Source organism: Fusarium keratoplasticum, chromosome 9 (genome assembly GCF_025433545.1).
Source record: "Fusarium keratoplasticum isolate Fu6.1 chromosome 9, whole genome shotgun sequence".
NCBI lineage: Eukaryota > Fungi > Ascomycota > Sordariomycetes > Hypocreales > Nectriaceae > Fusarium > Fusarium keratoplasticum.
In genome coordinates this window covers 449,134-469,292 of record NC_070537.1, presented here as the reverse complement: position 1 = coordinate 469,292, position 20,159 = coordinate 449,134, and the positions used below count along the sequence as shown (strand labels likewise).

The 20,159-nt window shown below is 50.3% G+C and overlaps 6 protein-coding genes across 6 annotated transcripts; 2 read left to right on the top strand and 4 right to left on the bottom strand.

Moving 5' to 3' along the window:
* Positions 1-2,155: 2,155 nt before the first annotated feature.
* NCS57_01103700 (Alcohol oxidase 1) lies at positions 2,156-4,688 on the bottom strand (the record flags this gene model as incomplete). The annotated part of the gene is made up of 9 exons (XM_053060759.1): positions 2,156-2,704; positions 2,750-2,966; positions 3,016-3,238; positions 3,324-3,742; positions 3,793-3,918; positions 3,971-4,112; positions 4,169-4,250; positions 4,368-4,539; positions 4,591-4,688. The coding sequence occupies 9 exons, from the start codon at positions 4,686-4,688 to the stop codon at positions 2,156-2,158; spliced, it is 2,028 nt and encodes a 675-aa protein (XP_052909145.1).
* A 3,566-nt stretch (positions 4,689-8,254) lies between these two features.
* On the bottom strand, positions 8,255-9,151 carry NCS57_01103600 (Methyltransf-25 domain-containing protein; the record flags this gene model as incomplete). The annotated part of the gene is made up of 1 exon (XM_053060758.1): positions 8,255-9,151. One exon carries the CDS (start codon positions 9,149-9,151, stop codon positions 8,255-8,257), a length of 897 nt encoding a protein of 298 aa, XP_052909144.1.
* A 577-nt stretch (positions 9,152-9,728) lies between these two features.
* Positions 9,729-12,229, bottom strand: NCS57_01103500 (Glycoside hydrolase family 28; the record flags this gene model as incomplete). The annotated part of the gene is made up of 6 exons (XM_053060757.1): positions 9,729-10,267; positions 10,318-10,432; positions 10,724-11,259; positions 11,308-11,508; positions 11,561-11,792; positions 11,840-12,229. 6 exons carry the CDS (start codon positions 12,227-12,229, stop codon positions 9,729-9,731), a joined length of 2,013 nt encoding a protein of 670 aa, XP_052909143.1.
* Positions 12,230-14,705: 2,476 nt separating this feature from the next.
* Positions 14,706-15,518, top strand: NCS57_01103400 (uncharacterized protein; the record flags this gene model as incomplete). The annotated part of the gene is made up of 3 exons (XM_053060756.1): positions 14,706-14,926; positions 14,976-15,162; positions 15,210-15,518. 3 exons carry the CDS (start codon positions 14,706-14,708, stop codon positions 15,516-15,518), a joined length of 717 nt encoding a protein of 238 aa, XP_052909142.1.
* Positions 15,519-17,788: 2,270 nt separating this feature from the next.
* Positions 17,789-18,481, bottom strand: NCS57_01103300 (uncharacterized protein; the record flags this gene model as incomplete). The annotated part of the gene is made up of 1 exon (XM_053060755.1): positions 17,789-18,481. One exon carries the CDS (start codon positions 18,479-18,481, stop codon positions 17,789-17,791), a length of 693 nt encoding a protein of 230 aa, XP_052909141.1.
* Positions 18,482-19,485: 1,004 nt separating this feature from the next.
* On the top strand, positions 19,486-19,909 carry NCS57_01103200 (uncharacterized protein; the record flags this gene model as incomplete). Its single annotated transcript, XM_053060754.1, has 3 exons — positions 19,486-19,529; positions 19,578-19,680; positions 19,730-19,909. The coding sequence occupies 3 exons, from the start codon at positions 19,486-19,488 to the stop codon at positions 19,907-19,909; spliced, it is 327 nt and encodes a 108-aa protein (XP_052909140.1).
* Between the last annotated feature and the right edge of the window lie 250 nt (positions 19,910-20,159).

Here is a 20,159-nt window from a genome sequence, read left to right as displayed (position 1 = left end):
CATGTGAATGTTTTACCCTTGATCTTTAGCGTCGGACTAAGAGTAGCATTCATCACTGTCTTTTTTTAATGATCACCATGGACTGTTTCTCTTGAAAAGATGGATTGCTAGTATAGTTATAAAGAATGCATGTAGCCTTCGACAGAACGTTGACATGAATCCCAGTACAACAAACACCAATAGACATGGCCCTTCACAGTCACCTACTCACTAAAGCGAACCCTTTGCCACTCCCTGCCCACCTCCATCCATGAAGTCCCCTACACTCCGCTCGCGCATGCAGGCCCGCTCAGTCCATGACCCTGAACTTGATCTTCATCAACGTCGTTAGCACGAGGTCCAGCGCTCAAGCTAGATGGAGTCGTGCCCTCTGGTACTGCTGGCTCTCCCGCCAACAGACCACGGGTCGCATACGCAGACGACCTCACCGAGCCCAACCCCAATGAAGGAATCTTCCCTCAACAATCACTGGCAAACCCTCGACTGAACCAAATCTCTGCCGGATAGCCGTCACTCTCCTCCCCACTACCTCTAGGCCCTGTGGAGAGTACTGCCGTAGGTATATGAGCTTCTATCACCAGCACGTCTACTCACCTTGATGTTGAGGCCTCGGCCATGGTGATGGCTTCTTCGCCTTGCCGTTGCTCTAGCGTTCGTTGACTCAGTGGCGCCGGCTCATGGCCATGTAGGCTTCCCGAGCTGTCCGTCATCGAAGAGAGGGAGATACGCGAGGGTCTCGTCTGAAGAGGTATGCAGGTGACAGCGCGGGGACGATGGAACGGGAGTCCAGACAGGAAAAATACAGCACCCTTTTTGCTCCACGAACGATACTTGTCGCGGCCAACTTCGCAGGTTCAGCTCAAGGAAGACCTTCGGCCATGATGTTTCAGCGTGAGGCGTCGTCCTTTCCACTCTTTCATAAGCTTCTGAGTATTCTGCCTGGGCGTCACAATGACTGCCCACTGCACACAGACCAGACATCCAGCGACAAGCTTCCTAGACCAAGTATGTATCCGCCATTGAGCCGAATCGACAGGGTAATTTGATCCATCTCATCCATGATCATTTGGGAATGTCCCGTACCCACGAAATAGTTCCAGTAATGTCTCCCATATGTATGTATCTCACACCTGAACCCAAAGGTCACCCCAGTCCTTGCCCTTGGATGTTATCACTTGCATCCCTTGTAAGGACTAAAAACTAACATTTTAGTGATCCCATGGCTGTCGGCGCTTCCTGTCTGGACACGTGTATATGAGAGGGAGAAAAAAGCCGTCTACACACACACACGCACAAAGGAATCATATGCATTAAGATGTTAGTAATGCTTTTGGAGCTGACCTTCAAGGACGCGATGCGTATGTTTCAGCATCGGGAGATCGCTTTCTCGCTGCTACCTTGATAGTGTCGCCATTGAACTTTTCCTAAATGACTAGACCATATTCGCGTGATCGCCCTTCGGTTTGAATCTCTTCCAAGTCCTTGAGCTCGGTTGCGCCTTCGCCTTGAGGGTAGTTCGTATCGTCCTGAGCAGTGTAGTGTATATAATCCACTAATCCGGCCCCCCCACCATCGAACTCTCACTACAGTGGTTGATCACAATCACACATCTTCCGTAGTATAGTGGTCAGTATGCAAGCTTGTCACGCTTGAGACCCGGGTTCAATTCCCGGCGGGAGAGACGCCACACGAGTAGTAACTCGTGAACATTCTTTTTTTGATGATACTGATCTTTCTTGCATCACCATTGTGTCTACTTGGTGTACCTTGGTCAGGAGTCTTTTTTTTTTTTTCCCCGTTACACCAGATTTCTCTGCGTTTTACACTTTCAAGGTCCGTCGATCAGTGAGTGTTCATGTTTCCTTTGAATTATCAGCTCATAGGTAGCATTCTGAATCAATGTTTGCATTTTGGTTGATCCCAAGTCATCGTAACGTCGTTCCTTCCTCAACATTCTGTGTCCTGAAATAGGTCAAGCCACCCGCACCGTTGTTACCGTCCCATCCCGTGGCAACCTCGGATTACCTGTTTTGGAAACCACGACAATAACACTCATCAATCAATTTCCATACATAGACCGCTCTCAAATCATTTCATTGCGTTTGGCTAAAGTGATACAATCTCAAACAACTTTCAGTTTCTTTGCGCTCAGCACTTAAAGACGATATCGAACGGCAAGCTCTCCAGGGGCATTATATGTGGGCACAGTCATGTTGAGAGCATCGCCAGAGTAGCCGAGATCCTCAGCCACGAGCATGGCAGCCTTCTCACCGATGAGAAGGGCAGTCGAGTAGGTGTTGCAGCCGACGTTGTCGGGGCAGATGGAGAGATCGGCAACCTTGAGACCCTTGACGCCGTGGACGTTGAGTCTCTCGTCGAGCACGCCGTGCTTGACGATGCTGTTGCCCTCCTTGGGTGCCATGGAGCAGGTTCCGAGGCAGTGCCAGGTGGACTCGACGTGGCGCTTGACCCACTCCTCGACGGCCTCGATGTCCTCCTTGCCGTACTTGAGCTCCTCGCGGATGTGCGCCTTGTTGGAGTTGAGGATCTGGGCACCGGGCTTCCTGTCGCACTCGGGGAGAGGAGAGGACCAGCTTCCGTGGCCAATACCGGCGGTAAGGTTGCCGGGGAGGGCATATTGCTTGGTGGTAGCAAGGTCAAGGTCGTGAGTACGGGCGGGGCTGTCGTAGTTAAAGAAGGGGTGCTATTCTGGTGAGCAGAGGTTCTCGTATTTGATTGATCAACTTACCATGTTCTCGACTTCACCGGCGTAGGCATCCATGCGTCGGGCTGTCTCACGAGACTTGATGTAGCCCCAGACCATGGGTGCCATATCACGCTCATCGTTCATGAAACCAGCATCAAAGTCAGGAGTCTCATAGGGGTCGGCAGACTTGATGTGGGTAAATCCACGAGAGAAGGGGTACTCGAGGAAGTGGAACATGGTGAAGAACTTGCCAGGGGGCCTGATATGGTTAGCAGGTGATCAAGGCTTGGAAGTTAAGATGAACGTACATGAGCATGTGGTCACCGAACCAGCCGGCAATGACACTGTAGTGCATGACGGGCTTGTCAGGCTTGTTCTGGAAGTACGACTTCCATCCGTCGGTGAAGTGGGGAGTGGGCCAGCGCTCAAAGTCCCTGAGCTCCTCCTGTGTGGGACGGATCTTGACACCGGCTTCAATGCCATTGGTGGCAAGAGGGCCAGTTCCCTTGAGATGCCACTCATCAAAGACCTCTGAAAAAGCGTGTTAGTCTTGGTAACTCGAAGATGTATTGATGAATAGGGGGCAGTGATGAAAAGGGGCTGGAGTGAGACGTACTCTTCTGAACTTCAGGGTCACCCCTGACAAAGTCATCGAAACTCTCAGTCTCAGGCTTGGCCCTGTACACCGAGAAGGTGAGGTAGTGGTCCTGGAAGTTGAGTCCCACACCGGGAAGGTCGACGATGGGCTTGACACCAGCGGCGCGGAGCTTCTTGGGGTCACCGATACCAGAGCGCTGGAGGATCAGGGGCGAGGAGAGGGTTCCGCCAGAGACGACGATCTGCTTGCGGGCACGGAAGGTTCGGGTCTGGAGCTGGCCTGGGTGCAGGGGCTTGGTGGGAACGGTCTGGACGCCGACGGCCCGGCCGTTCTCGATGATAACCTTGTCAACCTTGGTGTTGCAGGCCAGGTACAGGTTGCTGTGGACGGCGCGGGTGGCGTGGACGTAGGCGTGAGCGCTGTCCGATCGACGGCCACTGGTGCCGTGTTAGTTGGAGTCGCATTGCACGTGTCTACAGTTACTTACGTGTCTCTGTTGATCCACTTGAGCCAGTGCTCCGCACCGTGGCCAGTAGTGAGATCCTGGAGATCATCCACAGTGGGAATTCCCTGGGACTCGGCAGCCCGGAGGAAGTCATCCTTGATAGGGTATCTGGCTATTGTTCAGCTTCCGGGAATTCTTCAGGCAAAGGGGGCAAACTCACGTGTAGTTTCCGAAAGAAACCTTGATGGGACCCTCAGTTCCGTGAATCTCACGGTTCTGAGAAGCTCGCTGGTAGGTCTCATGCTTCCTCATGAGAGGAAGGAGTTCCTCAGTGGTCCAGCCCTCGGCCTGGAAGTCATCATCTGTCGTAGAGTCAGCCACAGGGCCCGGGAATTGCATGCTCGGACTTTGAACTTACAATCAGATGCACTGGCACGGGTGTACATCATGAAGTTGATTGATGAACCACCTCCGAGGATGTGAGCACATGGCACAACGGCCTAATTCCGTTAGAAAGGTGTTCATCTTGGTTGTGGCGGGGAATTCAAACACCGCCATTGAGCAAGCAGAGCAAGCCAATGGCGCTAACACAGTGACAATCAGGTTGTTGCGCTTACCTTGCGACCAGCCAACCACTTTGAAGGACGAGACTCATAGAAAGAAGCAGTCTTGGAGTCCAACTTCATGTTCCGGGGGTAGATTCCAGGACGGAACACCCAAGGGTTGTTCAAGTTGCTCTCTCCAGCCTCAATGAGCAAAACCTTGAGGTTGTGGTCAAGGTTGGCAAGTCTATCACCGGTCAGTTGCGTGTCCCCAATATCAGAAGTGTCATCTCCTTACCGTCCCGCGACTACACATCCGCAGCTGCCACCACCGCACACGATGATGTCGAACTCATCGGGCAGGGTGCCGACGCTGTTCGTGTACGATGCGGCCATGTTGGTGCTTATTCAGATCAGAGACAATTGTTTGAGAAGTTTCTTGTTGAGAGTGAAGTATGACTGGAGATGAACGTCCACCAGCTCCTTTATAGATCCCCTCAAAGGCAATACGATGCCGAGTTTACGTCGAAGACGATCAGAACAGGACTTGAGATGCCGAGAGACCTCCGCGAGTCAAGTCTAGATGCGCAATCATGTCTGAAAGGAGATATCCAAGCGCTCATCTTCGCATATGGTTCCGATGCGGGCACCAATCGAAGACGCATCGCCACGGGTCATCTGGGGAGGGAGTATGGTTTCATTATCCCATCAGCTCCTGGAGCACTGGCCAAGTGCGTCTCTTCAGGGTGTGGTTGGACCAACGGGTTGGCTTGGCTGCATTCGTGGGTAAGGGAGTGATCTGCCGGACGAGCTTGTGTGCCATGTTGAGCGGGCGTTCCAAGGCTTGACCCTGTCTAGGGAAGCGTCTGAGGGTGTTATCGTGTCAAGACCAAGCTCGCACTCTGTTGCTTGAGCTCCTTCTTTCTCACTCAGAGCTCATTCCTTCTCTTCCAGAGCTTCTCCTCTCTTCCCCTGAGCCAATTGCTCACTCTGTTTTGCTCAGTCTCGCATATCGATATCCGCACTCCTATATCATGACTCGACCTGTCACAATTGACCCACGCAAGCCGTCCTGGGCAAACTATATCCGCACCATCCCACGCCTGGCAAGCTGGATCAGGAAGTCCCATCTCCCCGAGCCCCCCGGTGCTCATAGCTGCAATCCCACCACTCACGTCAAGCCAAGGAGGAATAACAAGCCTCTTCTAGCCCATCAGATTACGACGTCCCCCGCGGGGTCACACACGCCAAGGACGCCCATGGGTCCTATCCCCAGTCTGTCCCCGGGCGAATAACCTCCCCCAGTCCCCCACAAGGTTCCACATATCCCATGTACCCCAGAATGCGGGGAGAGCTTTGCCGATCTCTCTTGCCAGATTCTCGGCAATCCAGGCAGGCTGTGCTCTTGATCTAGGACGCGGAGGTGGTCTTACGAGAGGATGACGAACCAAGCAAGTGCAGAGGCTGTGCCCCGGAGGAGCAGACCAAGAGTCCAAACTCGAGTGATACTGCATATGCACAAGACTGGGATTTGCCTGTCCAAGGCGGGGTAGGTTCAAAAAGTATAGCTCCTGAAAATAGCTTGTTCTGTTCTGCCGGGTTAATGAGGCCGAGCATTCCGGCCGCAGGTAGGAGCCCGATGTGACAGTCTGGCGGCTGCTGTCTTTGTCTCGTCTGGCTAGCGACGGTAGTACGACGACGACCGTACAATGACTCGCAGTCTGGGGTATCATGGGAGGTCTGGAAACGTGCCCAACGGGTGCTGCGGGCGCTAAGCCGTCCAAGCCAGCCTCAATACTGTGTGCCATGCGTCCAACGCGCGCAGATCTGTATGCGGAACTCGCCACGGAACAAAGACATCAGGGAGTTGGGTCTCTGACGGGGACGTAAGCGGCAACGATAATCCGAGGCAATTCGTGCATGGCTCGTTTTCGTGCCCTGCGTCTCTGTTTCAGTTTCCATCGTAGGAATTACATTTCCGTCTCCCTTTTCCGTCAATATTTTTTTTTTCTTTCCTCGACAACGGGGGAACAAGCTACCCCGCAAAAAAGATTGGCTGCCACGTGTTGTACTAAGTTAACGTCGATTCCCCCAGCGTATTTCTGGGGAAGTAAGCGCTACTCCCCCGGCCTTGACATGTCCGAAGGTCCATCCTTGCCGGCCGATGGCTGCTAGCCCGCACCTCGTGCGGAGCCGTCGCCGCAGCTCTCAGGTGTGAGGGCGGATCAGGCGGCTGAGTTCGAGTGCATTGAGCTGCGGTGAGACTTGTGGAGTTGGATCCTAGTTGCTATGGATAAGGGATACTCCCATCTGAAGTTAGATGCCACGTCTGTTGAGGTACTCTTCATCAGCTTCTTCTACTACTCCGTATTGGTCCAACGATTCCCCGCAAGCCTCGACGCAGCTAAGGGAGATTTAGGTAGCACTTCCCCCCGCAGCTGGCTCGTGTGTACGCTACGAGAAGATGTCCATGTGGCATTAGTCATGAAATCAAGGAGAACCGATACTATTCACGACTACCGTTAGCTGGTCTCTGGCTGGTGCCTCGTTGGAGTCTGTTAGTCAGTTCTCAGCTACGTCGGAGGCGGCGCCATCAGGGCTTGCCATGTGCTCATGGGCCCCGGACCTGCATATCCCTCGAGGCAACTGGTCAATTTCGCGTGGTGGCACTTTGTTGATGTCCGACATGCAGAGTAGCGAGTAATTGGGGGTCCGGCGACATGAATCAACAAACATGGTGATCTGCAGACCGCCAAGCTTCCTTTGTCTCAATGGTTGTGGATATCAACTCAGGGCACAGGAGTTGCACAAATTACGGAGTTTCCCGGTTTGGCTTGGGAATGGTTGCATCGAGTATATCTTTGAGATTGCGAAACACCGAAAAGTTCAGCTGTTCTTCTTCGTCTCCGCGGACTTCAGGACGTTAGGCTGAGCAACTGTTGGTCTTCCACATAAGCCATTCGCTGAACATGGATCCTGGCGCTATCTGCGGCACTGCATACAAATTTTGTTCTCAACTATGCAGCTTTTCCCGACAGAGTGAGCAAATACTTATTAGACTAGCTTTACTTCTGCCTCGCCGTAAGAATCTAGGGTCCTTTCGCGGTTCGAGCATGAAGACTGTATTGAGCAAAGACGGTTCGAGACCCTTGACAGACTATCGGCAATTCTCTCGTGATCTAAGATTGCGAACACAGATAAATACAATGAACAATAACGATGGTTTCCCGTGGGGAGTCTCAATAGAATGGCAAATTGCCAAGTTGTTCTGATAAGTCCCCGCTCCCGCCTACTTTGGAGCGGCGTACTAATTATGAAGGATCGCAATCCCAACCCATGTTCTCAATCTAGACCTGTGGGGTTGAAGAGGTCAGTAGCACATGGATATCACGTTCTAGATGCATCTTTTCTTCTCATTACTAGCTACTGATCAAAATAGTTATGAGGTCTGGATTTTAGGGTAAGAGGAAATGCTTGGGCACTAGGACGAACGACGAGAAGAGGGTTGACTTTATTTTGCACCCTTTCTTTTGGACCATTCAACATTTTTCATGCATTTTTATGAAGATACCGGAGGTAGCGGTCAGCATTTGGGGGCTAAGCTTCTCTGTGACATATGTTGATTTTCTGGAAGTGCACTGTAATCTACGAGCTTCGAAGGAGGGGATATTAATATCACATATTCAACAGTCATAATTCATCTCAAAAAGTAGATCTCAAAAAGTAGAAAGGATAATATGGAAACCACCTTTAAAGCATGAGGCATTGCCTCAGCCTTCATAGATCTTACGGGACACAAGTTCTGAGCAACTATTCTATTGAGGTTTGCGATACATCGCGTCAATATACGGATCATGTACCCTACAGTTGCCGAGTTTTGAGGCTGCAAAACCATTGGCCGTCACCCCTAAATGTCGTCAATCAAGATCTAGACCAATAGCCCATCCAAAACTGTCCGCTCTTTACCGCGTCTTTGGCTCCTTAATAGGCTCCCCTGGCTTCTTGGCCGTGATAGCAACGTAATGCCAACGATCACGCCCTCGATACGACTCGACACCAGCCACCGTGTTGATGAAATGCTTCTCCAAGTGAAAAAAGGTAACGAGGAGCCAAGGGATATAAGCGACTAGGTAGAATAACCGCGTCATGGGAACAATGTTCTTTGAGTAGTCTCGAACCATGACGTCGGTGAAACCCGCCTCCTCGAGCATCTCCTTGAAGACGCCGGGGTGCGAGAGGTCATTCGTTGGCATGGCGGAATAGTCATTGATTTTCTTCATTGACTGGGCCATATCCTCAGTTGAGTCAGAGACGAACTCGTGGTCATACTCGAAATGAGCAACATGGCCACCTGGGCGTAGAATGCGGAAGAAACCCGCTAGAACAGCCTTGGGATCCGTAGCGTGCACAAGAGTCTCCATAGTGTAGACTCCGTCAAAAGACTCGTCGTCTAGGGTTTCGAGGTGGTGGTAGTCCATCCGACTCGCCGAGATTTGTCCTTCGGATAGCCCGGATCGGGCAAAGTTGCGCTTCGCCTTGGCAACGTGGTGCTCAACGACATCAATAGCCTTGACGCGGTACTTGAACTCCTTGGCGAGGTGAAGAGCCACATGACCGACACCACAGCCAGCGTCAAGGACGTTGGCACCTGGGGGGAGGTTCAGCAGTTCGCCCATCTTTGTCTCCATGGCCCTCAGCGAGCGACCGATGGGGAAAGGCCAGCTTTTGTCGCTAGGATAATAACCAAAGTGACGCGTGTCACCAAGGAACACCTTGTAGCCGATTCTAGACTCGAGGGAGGCATAGTAGGCCTGGAGTTTGGTGTTGTCGTTGATCAATGGGTCCGAGTCGCCAGGCATGATGGGCTACGGAAGGGTCGGGATAGCGTAGATGAGGTGGTGAGGAAATTCTGTGGTTGTTCTTTCAAAGGCGAGATCAAGATCTGCCAAGTGGCTGGAAGATGTAGAGAGAAACTTTCGAGGAGGTCGGAAATTGCTGCTCATGGTAAAGAAGAGGTTGAAGCTAGAGGGGACACGCGTCAGCACCAAAAAACATAAGCTTGGCACGTCTCAAGACAAAGAATCACGGCCATCTTGGCAGAACAAAGGACTCTGAATATTGAAATGCCATGATTGATTCCTGGACTGTCCAAAACACTTACGATCAACCCAGCCAATCTTGACTTTGCGTGGATTAACCTGGTTTTCATGCGCTTTAACATTATCATGGAATGGATCATTGCTGCTTATTTATAGTGATGCCTTCTTTTCAAAAGAGGGCACTGGACACAATATCAGCTAACAAAATGGGGTATCTGAATACACTGGCGGCATTACCAGAATGCCTCAAAACACAATAAGCCTATCCCGTGACGCCCGCGCAAGGGATGGCACTTTGACAGAGGGCCTGCCTCGCCCTGCCACTTCGAGACATGGCTTACCAGAAGCGGTTGTAGCGGCTGTAGAAGGGATCGAAATGGTCGTCATCGTAGACGTCGCCGTGCTTACGCCCCTTCTTATAGTTTTGCTTCATCGTCACCAACTCCCAATCTCCCCACTTCTTCTCTTCAGATCGACTGACCAGGGTGATTGTCATGGCCTGCCTCTCCTTACCTAAGGCGCGTATGGCCTTTATGAACTCCTTCTTGTTATCCTTTTCGCCGAGGATGAGCGTCCTTAGCTTAGGCGCCCACTCCGGGTTCTCCCGTAGGGCATTAAGAGACGTTCCGGTGATATCGTTCCCACGGGAAATGCCGCTCTGCTCAAGGTACGTCAGGGCAGGATAGTTCTCGAATAAGGCGAGGAGGGCATCCTCGCTGACTTTAGTTGTAGCTTGGAGCTCGATCCTCCTGAGTTTGGGGCATGCCTTTGCTAGACGGACGACGGCCGTAGCTGACGTCTTTGTACTCAAAAATGAATTACCAAAGGCTTCCATAGACGCCAGGTCCAAGGGCCAAGATGTCGTCGACGTGGCGACTTGAGAAGAAACGTCAGCCATGGGGTGTCGTATAAGGAGGGGGACTCACTCTTCAAGATGAATTCGGATCCAAACTTGATGATTTTAGTCGCCGTTCCGATCTTGGCTTCGTACTTGTCGTCCCAGTCACGCTCGCTGCTCTTAAAGTAGGCTTCCTTGTCGCCCTTGGGGATGGGGGTTTGACGCGACCGCGTTTTAGCGTGTTGACATTACGCAAGGGGCTGAGAAGCAAAGAAAAAGAAGAAGAAGATACATCTCAACTTGGTTAAAAGGGCTTTTCTATTTTATCATTCAAGTTTTATTTCTTTTTGTACTGAATTAGGCAGCTATACTATGTGGTATGCTGCGCGTTCCTATCATCTCGTTCCAGCAATGCAACCACTCGTTTCCCCAGCAAATCAGGAGACATTCAACCTCCTTTACTCATGAAACTTTCGGACCTTGAATGGACTCACAGAAGCCGCAGGGGCAGTGCACTTGTTCGCCAATGCCGCCTTGGCTTCCTTGCTGGTCGCACTCACACAATCCATGCCAATGTCTGAAACACCATCGCAGATGACAACAGGCTTTCCGCCGCAAGGCGTCTTGATGTCAAAGTTCTTGAACTTGATGTTCTCACACACGGCGTTGGGGTTGCTGCTGCATGTCAACCTCGCGATGGCATCGCCGTACTTGCCGGATGAGTAACCGGTAAAGTTCTCGAAGAGGATGTTGGTGATGTTCATCTGCGAGGGGTACTTGGCACATGTTGCCTCGTCGATGTTGAAGTAGCACGAGTCGATGAAGGCAGTGTACTCGTTGTTACCACCCCAGAAGTTTCGGAATGTAACGTTGTCGATGAAGCCGTAGCCAACGTCAGGGCCGGCCCAGGTCTTGAGGCGGGCTCCGTGTTGGCCGTTGAGCATCCAGACATTCTCGATGACGACGTCCTTGACAAAGGACTTTTCGCCCTTGTACTGACCAAGAGATCCAATAGATTGTCCGTGAGTTCCTACGCTTGTCAGTACCTATCAAGCAGGAATCAGAGGAGGTGGCATACCGTTGCAGTACATGGTGTTGACATAAACATCCGAAGCATTGCTCTTGGGCGAAAAGCAATCATCACCAATATCAACCCAGGCACGCTCAACCGTGAGATGCTCGACATTCAAAGAATCAAAGAAATCGGTGTTCTTGGGCAGAGATGTGGCGTTGTTGGAGTGAGCCGTGCAGATAACATCCTTGAAAGAGATGTCCTTAGCTGATGGTATGTTAGCTTGATACTTCTTGTTAGCGAGTGCAGCAAAACTTACAGGTGACGACAAAGTTGGTCCAGCACGGCGAGTCCTTGAAGTGAATTCCTTGAATATCCAGACCGGTGGCGTTCTCGGCGTAGAAGAGAATGGGACGGAGGTACTGGTTCGTCTTGTCCAGAATCTCTTTACCGGCAAACTCGTTCCACCATCGCTGACCGTTTCCGTTCAGCACTCCGTTACCGTAGATCTTGATGTTCTTGCCTCCCCACTTCCAGAACATGATCGAGTTCTTTTGAAAGTCAGTCGTGCACGCGAGTCTCTTTGGGGATGACATACCTGGAAAGGATGGGTGAAGGAGTTCTTCTGCCAGTATCCAGTGTCATTGGTAAACTTGATTTCTCCATCAAGATGAACATGGACATTATCCAGCCAGGTCAAGTCAAGAGGCTTGCCAATGACATATGTATGTCCCTTGGTCAAGTGGAGTGTACCTCCCTTGTTCGCTCTCTTCAAGCCCTTGTAGAACTCAGACGAAACATCATCATGATCGTTCTTGGAGGCCCTGATGGTAAACACCTTGCGGTGACTGCGCTTGGATGGCGGCGTGTATTGGTGTTTCTCACGAAACTCATCCACGCTTCGAGGAACACCAGCAGGAAGCTCAACAGCTCCTGCGAGTGCACTCGTGACGAGGGTAATGGCGGAAACAAAGATTGACAGCTTCATGATGAAGGGACGGTTTGACTATTTTAAGGAGCTGTATAGCCAAGACAGATGAGAAAGATCTGGTGATGAAGCTTGAAAAAACAGCTCGACTTGACACTCAATTTATATGAAATCGACGCACAGTCTCTCTCGGAGCTACACCCCCAAAGCATACACCCCATCCGGTCCATGAACACATGTTCCCCAGGTCAACTCATCAGTCTAAATTACATCTGTCGATGCAAACATGGGGTTAGTCAAGCTCGACTCCACGATGCAAGGTTCGCAGACTGTCATCGCTGTGCGGCAAGTAGATAGATTCTAGCTAAAGTGGCTTAAGCTTGTTCTAGTCCAAGCTTCTGATTCGTGGACTTGGATTTTTCCGCGGCTGAGATCCCGTGGAGGCATTTCTCCAGAGTAGATCCCCCGCCCCCAACTTGGTCGGCACAAAGTTGCCGTGGAGCAAGGGACTGCGTTTCAGCCATTTGTCCTTTGTAAGTGTTTATTTCTCATTTTAGAAGGGCTGTTCTTACCCTGAACTCATAATTGAAGATGGATGTTGAAAGAGGTAATGAAGCTTGTAAGATGCAAGTTGGGAGTAAACTCGATGGAAAAGGGAAACAGCGAGCATTATAGACGAGTCGGCTGGGTCTTATGGGAATTATTTTTAGGTGTCTCTGGCTAGCGAATAACGGTTCTCTCGTGTGTTTGGAGGCCTTTCCCTGCATCGGGTCGTCGCTGAGATAAACTCAATTCGCCGATAATGTTCAGAAGAAGCAACAAACTTGCTCAATGATGACAACAACTTTCCGCCGTGGAGACTGAGTAATGGTGACTTGAGCAGATGTTACATATCAAATTATAGATCGTGGAATTTAATTTCATGTAACATGGGATTTAATATCAATAGTATTTAAGAACTATCTTCTGTACTCCTATACCTGGTATCTTCTTTTTCTGTGAGGAGGAAGTAGCAATGCTATTCTCATGTATTTGTCTAAGCGCCCACTAGTACCCAGGCTTTTTTCATGTGTAGTGACAAAACGCAAAGCCACCACGCATTGGGGTGCCCAAGCCGCCAAGCGAAGGATGCGGGAGATCCCCGAATCGGGGGAGCTGATGGCTTCCGATCCTGATCTGGGCCCCCAGGAACACTGGACGGCGAAGCCATGGACGAAAATGAGCACTTCGTGTCCAAACACTGAGTGAGCCGTCAATGGTGCGCGTAACAACTTCTACTGAAGCGCAGGGACGAGGCCCTTGTACAGTACTAGCAAGCCCTCCTGGGGTCTTGACCACAGCCTCGGAGAGAGCGCAACAAGGCGATAAAGTTCCTTCTTACTTGATCGGCCCCTGTCGATCCCTTAAGGCTATGCTTATTCCCATAGTTAAATGGGTTTAAAGGAAACGCAGGATGTAACGTGAAATGCGTCCGGCTGTCCAACCTAAAGGAGCAGCACAGTATTTTTTCTTCAACAGCGAAAAGACATGTCGGTTAGGTTTTCTGTCAATCTGTATAACCAGCCAGCCAGCCCTTTGAAAAATAGACAAAATTAAAAAAAAAAAAAGAGAGACAGACAGAAAGAAACAAAGAAAGAATGCTGGGGGTTCAAACAGCAGCCCAACGGATTAGATGGGCTCACCACAAGCCTAGGGCCCCGCAGTTCCCTAGCGCCTTGAGTTTGGTGTCCCCCAACAGCACGGGACGAACGGTTAACCCGTTACGCCACTGGCGATTACGGCTGCTCAAATTGAGGTTTATATATGTAGGTGCAATGGGATTGTTTGGATGCTGGGAAAAGTTATTGAGATTGCAAAGTTGACTGGCAAGTGTTGATGTGGTTCCAAGCTTTGTGGGTGGGGATGACCAAGTGGACGATCATGGTGATCATTGGCCAAGTGGACGTGTGGGACTGCGACTGGGGGTACCCGCCTGAGGCACCCCCATTCCGAGAGCCTCCAAGTCCTTCAAGTTGCTAAGATCGAATTTACAACTATCCTCTTCAAGTTTTCCTCTGTTAATCTAGTTGCCCTTTGGAGGGATGATTGGGAAACGGAAAGGCGCTAACATGAAGGTTGTCTAGTCCAAGCAGGAGCAACAACCATTCATACATGCCAATATCAGTTAATGGCAATGGTCATCATCTACAGGACACCACTGCCAAAGGATTTTTGTGAACAACGCCTATCTCCGAAATCCTTTGTTTCAAGTTCATATGTGGCAATATATTCAGTGAAAATCGCTGTGCTGTAGAGGCGATATCGCCGATCATGACCTCGGTGGCTTGCGATGGCTTACTATGGCTTACTCTGGGTGATCGCCTTCCCGCCCGGGACAGTGGAGTTGTTTAAAAGTCCGCCAGCAACTCCTCAAAACTCCGCACTTTCAGTTATCTCCTGATTCTTGGCGACCAGTGCTAATCAGATATAAATACATACCTTGGTCTTGAATTATTACCTCATTCACTTCAGATCCATCACTGTTCAATTGTTCACCATGAAGGTCCTAATTGTCGGCGCCAGTGGCATGATTGGAGGCGAAGCCCTGCTTCAATGCCTCGCCAACCCTCAGGTTTCGAGTGTCGTCGCTTTTGTTCGCCGAGAACTTCCCTCCGACGTATCAAATAACCCAAAACTCAAATCCGTGATAGTCAAGGATTTTTCAAAATGGCCGGAAGACCTATTGCTTGCCCACGCGGACGCCGTTGGCATGATTTGGTATGTCGTCATGGATCGCCTGAGGGGCATGTCCACTAACACACTACAGGGCCATGGGATCATATCGCGGTGATGTTAAAGCCGACTTGGAGTACCCATTTGCGTTCCAAGAAGCCATGGTGCGAGTATTGAAGCCCACCGGTCGTCAGTTTAACTACGTACAACTGAGTGGCAAGTTTGTCCGTCAAGACCAAGACACAAAACTATGGTGGGGAAATGAGCCGCGAAAGATCAAGGTACAACCAAATCCATAATTACTTTGCCTCATCTAACAACAGTTCAGGGACAGCTTGAAACCAAAACTCTTGAACTTGCCAAGACCCATCCCGATGTATGGAAGGCTTTTGTTCTCAAGCCCGGAGGTGTAGTACCCAAGACCATGTTTGGCAGCGGATTTCTCGGTATTGTGACATCTACGGGGAGAGTTATGGGTGAGAATTGGTCCGTCCACATTGAAGAGTTGGGCGCTTTCATGATGTATCTTGCACTTGATGGCCAGGGAGAAGAGCCGCTGCTGCTCAACGCTCGAATCGTGAGACGAGGGAGAGAGCTGTTGGAACTACAGAAGAAGACCGAGTCGTCTGCGAACTAGTGGACTTGATTCATCATGGCTAGTACGCCAGGCACACCCTAAGCTGACGCTGCACCGATCTCATCCTCCCATACAGAACAACACCTACGAGTAACAACCTCGTTTCACGATTCCATAATAATTAATACCAGTATTCTTCACATTTCAACGGAAGAAATGTACGTGATCTAGAGCTTGGGCTTATCCCTGGGCTGGGCTATAATGCCCATGGCTCCGCTTGCAACGGCATCAGATCTGCTCTCGCTGGTCATTTCCTACCGGCCGTCCTAAATGAAGCAGATAGTCACCTAAGGATGCTCCAAGTACGGATGCTCGTACGAACTTGTATTCGTAAATTCGGATCTCAGCGTCGTTCGAGCTTCAGCGTCTCGAAAGGAGAGCATGATACTGCCGTTGGGCATCAGATAGTCATTTCTTGACTGTTCAACTTTAGTTTGGCCTTGTGGAAGCTTCAAAATTGGAACATCATTAATTAGCTACCAGCCGGACAAGGTTCCCAGCGGTCTTGCTACAAATCTAATCTACAGAGTGCAGACACTTGCATGGATGGCAATAGCACTTGGGATGAACCTGTCATCCACGTAAGCTAGTTATGAGATCTTCGGATCATCACCATGGTCGTTGGAAGAGAACCAACTGCTATGATCTCACCACCACCGCCCAAGCCCGGTGTGCTTCACTGGGTAGGAACTCAAACGCGAGCCCCTATATGCATCTTGATTTCCCAAAAACTCAAGCTTGTCAAGTGACAGTGATGAACTTTAGATGCTCGAGCTGATATAGATTTTTAGCGGTGAATAGTTTCGATACGTCGCCGAAGGTCCCTTGCTGGACTGGCCAAAAAGAAAAAAAGAGAGAAAAAAACCTAGAAAACTGGGTGCGCTGCAACAATCCGTTCTTTAAGTTCTCTGGTAAGGTTTACGATAACGCAGCTGGACTGTACGCCGTGGCCTAGCAGCCAGCCCATTAGCAACTACGCCTAGGTCAAAGTCGACAATGGGCAAGGGGAGTCGCTAGTACTCAAGGTCATTGAAGCATTCCATGCCAAGTATGATGCTAACAACCCCACGATTTGCAAGGGCGATGTTGATGGGGCGATTGACGAGGGCGCCCTGACCAACACGGATGGTGTCACAAAGGGCACGAGCCCTTCTCATAGCTGCTAACCACAGATGGCCTGGGCATAATTTTGCTCGCTTAGATTGCCTAAATACAGGATAGCATTTGCACCATTGATCTAAATAACCCCCTGGTCTCAAGGAAACCCCGGTTGTGGAGAAATTGCTGCTTGGTCCAGGGCAGGTAGTCCAGGGCAAAGCCGACAGCAAATCATACTACAACGTGTGTGCATGTGCCTTCTGAGCCCCTTGTAACAGTGCAGCTGAGGTAACGCCTGGACTCTCTGAGCTATCTGTTGTGGTCGCCCAGACAGCTTGTAGACTCGTGGGTAGACTATGAATACCCTGCACCATGTACGGTAGTAATTGATGAGTTGAACAACCCGAGATCCAATATATAGGCAACCCGTAAATGTATAGGTTAGCAGGGAGAAGATCAGGCTGAGAACTGAGCTGCTAAGTTTCTAAGCTTGAAATAGGGTAGGTGGTTTTTCTTGACTGGGTGGTGTATTATTTTCTACCTTAAACCGCTAATAATAACCTCCCTCTTACCTTTTGTCGCCTTTTCTCTTTATGAATCACTATTCCTTGGCGTGGTAATCACACAGTCATCTGCCTAACAAGCAGCGTCATTGGTCTAGGGGTTAGGATTCAACTCTTCCATTAGAGAGAAGTTGAGGCTCGGATTCGAATTCCGGATGACGCAAAAGCTGTTATTTTTGCCCCTTTGAAGTCCTTATTCCGATTTCAAAGCACCGGTCTTCTATTTTTGCCTTGGGTGTGCCTGTCGGACCTATTAACTTGTCTGCCCCTTGCACGTCTCTCGAGCTGGGATATCAAGGCGGTGAGATACTGGGACTTGACCGAGGAAACCTCTTAGGATCACGTTGCACAAATATAGTGTCTCTTTTTAAGCACTGCAAGGAACGGGAAATATGGAATAAATCCTTTTGTTTCTGTGGAACCGTTCTAATTCCGTTATTGAATGTTCATGCCATTGTAACCCACAAAACGAAAATCGCAAGTCCACCTCTATTCAACTGCACACTGTATAATACATCTAGTATTAAGATTCCTCCTGCACAACTCTGCATAATTCAAACCCCAACTATCCAACCCGTAACGTTACTCGCAAAAGACCTGTGCAGCCGCTTACTTGTGGCTACCCTCACCGTTGCAGTAGGGGATAGGGTACTCAGTGCTGTTGCAAAGTCGGATGAGGCCCTTGACCCACTGGAGGTTGCCGTAGCTCTGGCTCTCATAGGTATCAGAGACAAAGCCAGTCTTCTTCCAGTCGTCGGTGCAGCCGTCGAGGTAGTTGCCCTCAACACGGCGAACGTAAGGCTGGCTGACGATGACACCGTGCTGGCCAGCGGGGACCTCAAAGGTGAGAGACTGGTCCTGGCTGGTGCTCCAGCTCTCGGAGTAGTCGACGGAAAGCGACATTCCGAGGATGCCCTCGAGGGCGCTGACGGAGAAGGACGAGCCAACAGAGATGGAGTTGGACAGGGAGTAGCCGGAAGACACAGTAACGGAGGCTTTGCCGCCAGTGCTGCTGACCACGGGCGAGATGGCAATGTCCCAGTTGAGGAACTCCTTGTCGGAAGTGACCTGAACCTCGCTGGACTTCTCGCAGCCACGGCGGCGGAGCTTGGAGGAGCCCTTGACGGGAGCGGGGGCGACAGGCTTGTTCTCGAGAGCGTTAAACTCGGCAGCCTTCATGACCTGCGAGGAGCCATCGTGGCCGAGGACGATGACCTCATCAGGAGAGAGGCTTCGCTTGGTGGCAGCGGCGTTGGAGGCCGAGAGGAGGCCGAGAAGGGTGATAGCAACAGAGGGAAGCATCTTGATGGTTTGTTTGGGTAAAGTAAAGAATGTAACTTGAAGACAAAGTCTCTGATCAAAGAGTGAATGTGTATGAATTGCACGTCAACGAGCGTAGTAAAAGAACGAAGCTTAAAGAGTGTGAGTGGGTTGTGAGCGTTGTGTCAACTCAACTTCAGACGCCGGTGTCCCAGTTCCTTTTATCATCCACGACACCACGATCATGTCCAACAATAGACATCTAAGCCACCAATTTGTCGGAGGCATCGGCCTCCCCGTTGATAGTCACCGCCGCATGCAAACCCTCCCATGCAAACTCAAAGATAGAGTTCCGGTAGCAGTTCGGGGATGAAAGGGATGACGGAACCCCATTTAGAATGTCAACGTCTTGTAACACTCTGCCCAGCAAGGCGACCACTCATCTTTCTGCATTCCGTCACCTAGATGCTCTGTCCCACACGGACAAAACTTCTCCGGGTTTCAAATCGACAAGGATGCGATGGTTCAAAGGGTCGATTTAAAGTTTAGACCCCTGCGAACGGGTTTATGCGACGATGGCTATCACCGGAATCGCCGTCAGGGCTAAGATCAGATGATTAATGTGAATGTGGGATGCGAGTTTCCAGATTGGAGGATAATGTGACGGTCTCGGAAAAGTCCGTTAAAGTCCGTTGCTGTATTCGTCGATTGTCTAGTTTCAGAGGTTCGTATTCATCTAGACTTCGTTGATGCGTGCGTCATCATGGTGTTTCAGGCGCGTGGGCTTAGCAAGTTCAAGATTGGGGTGGTCTTGGCGTTAATAGCTTGTATTATAGGACTGATAGTGATGAGAGAAAAGAGAAGGAGGCATTTGGAGTGATATAAGGTCTTCGTCTTCTGCTCGTTGAGTTAACTCTCCAAGACACTCATTAATCTTGTGCTTACAACTACCAACTCTCATTCATTCATTCATTCGTTATCAGTCACTCGTTTAGACTATCATCCTTCGCTCTCAGTTCATCAACACAAGATACTCTTCATTCAAGATGCTGGCCAAGACTCTTAGCGTTTTCCTCTTCCTTACTCTGGCGTAAGCAACACTCCATCACTTACAAGAACCAAACACTGACTGCTGTAGTGCGGCCGACCTGCACGACTCGTGCACCTGCCACAACGGCGACAGCTACAACTGGCGCATCACCACCAACGCTTGCTCTGACTACAACGACTCCAAGTACGAGGTACGTCAACATCTTTCACTCATACAGAATCTAGCTAACGTGCCTTTAGTGGGGTGGTGCCTCCTACAACACTCCCTCTGGACGATGCACTCAGATCACCGCCGAGGACAAGATCGCCGGCAAGGAGTGGGAGGCCGCCTGCAAGAAGATTGCCCAGAGCGGCTTCCAGTGCGCTGATGGCGTTGGAACCTGCTACGCTGACCCTAAAGATGTCCGTGGCCGATGCTAAGCGTCTTGACCGATGTTGAGGATACTGTTAAGAGCGGTGCATCTTGATAATTGGTTCTCAAGTTGAAGAGGGGGTGGTAAGAGGAGGGTGCTGCTTGAGGCGGCATGGGCATGTATAAATATTTCAATTTATTGCACAATCTGATAGAAACTATGAAAGAAAATCCGTGATAGAACCAGCCCTTGCGTAAATATGAACGACAGATCCAAGCTAAAAGAACGTCCAAAAGTATCAACACCATGATTGATCA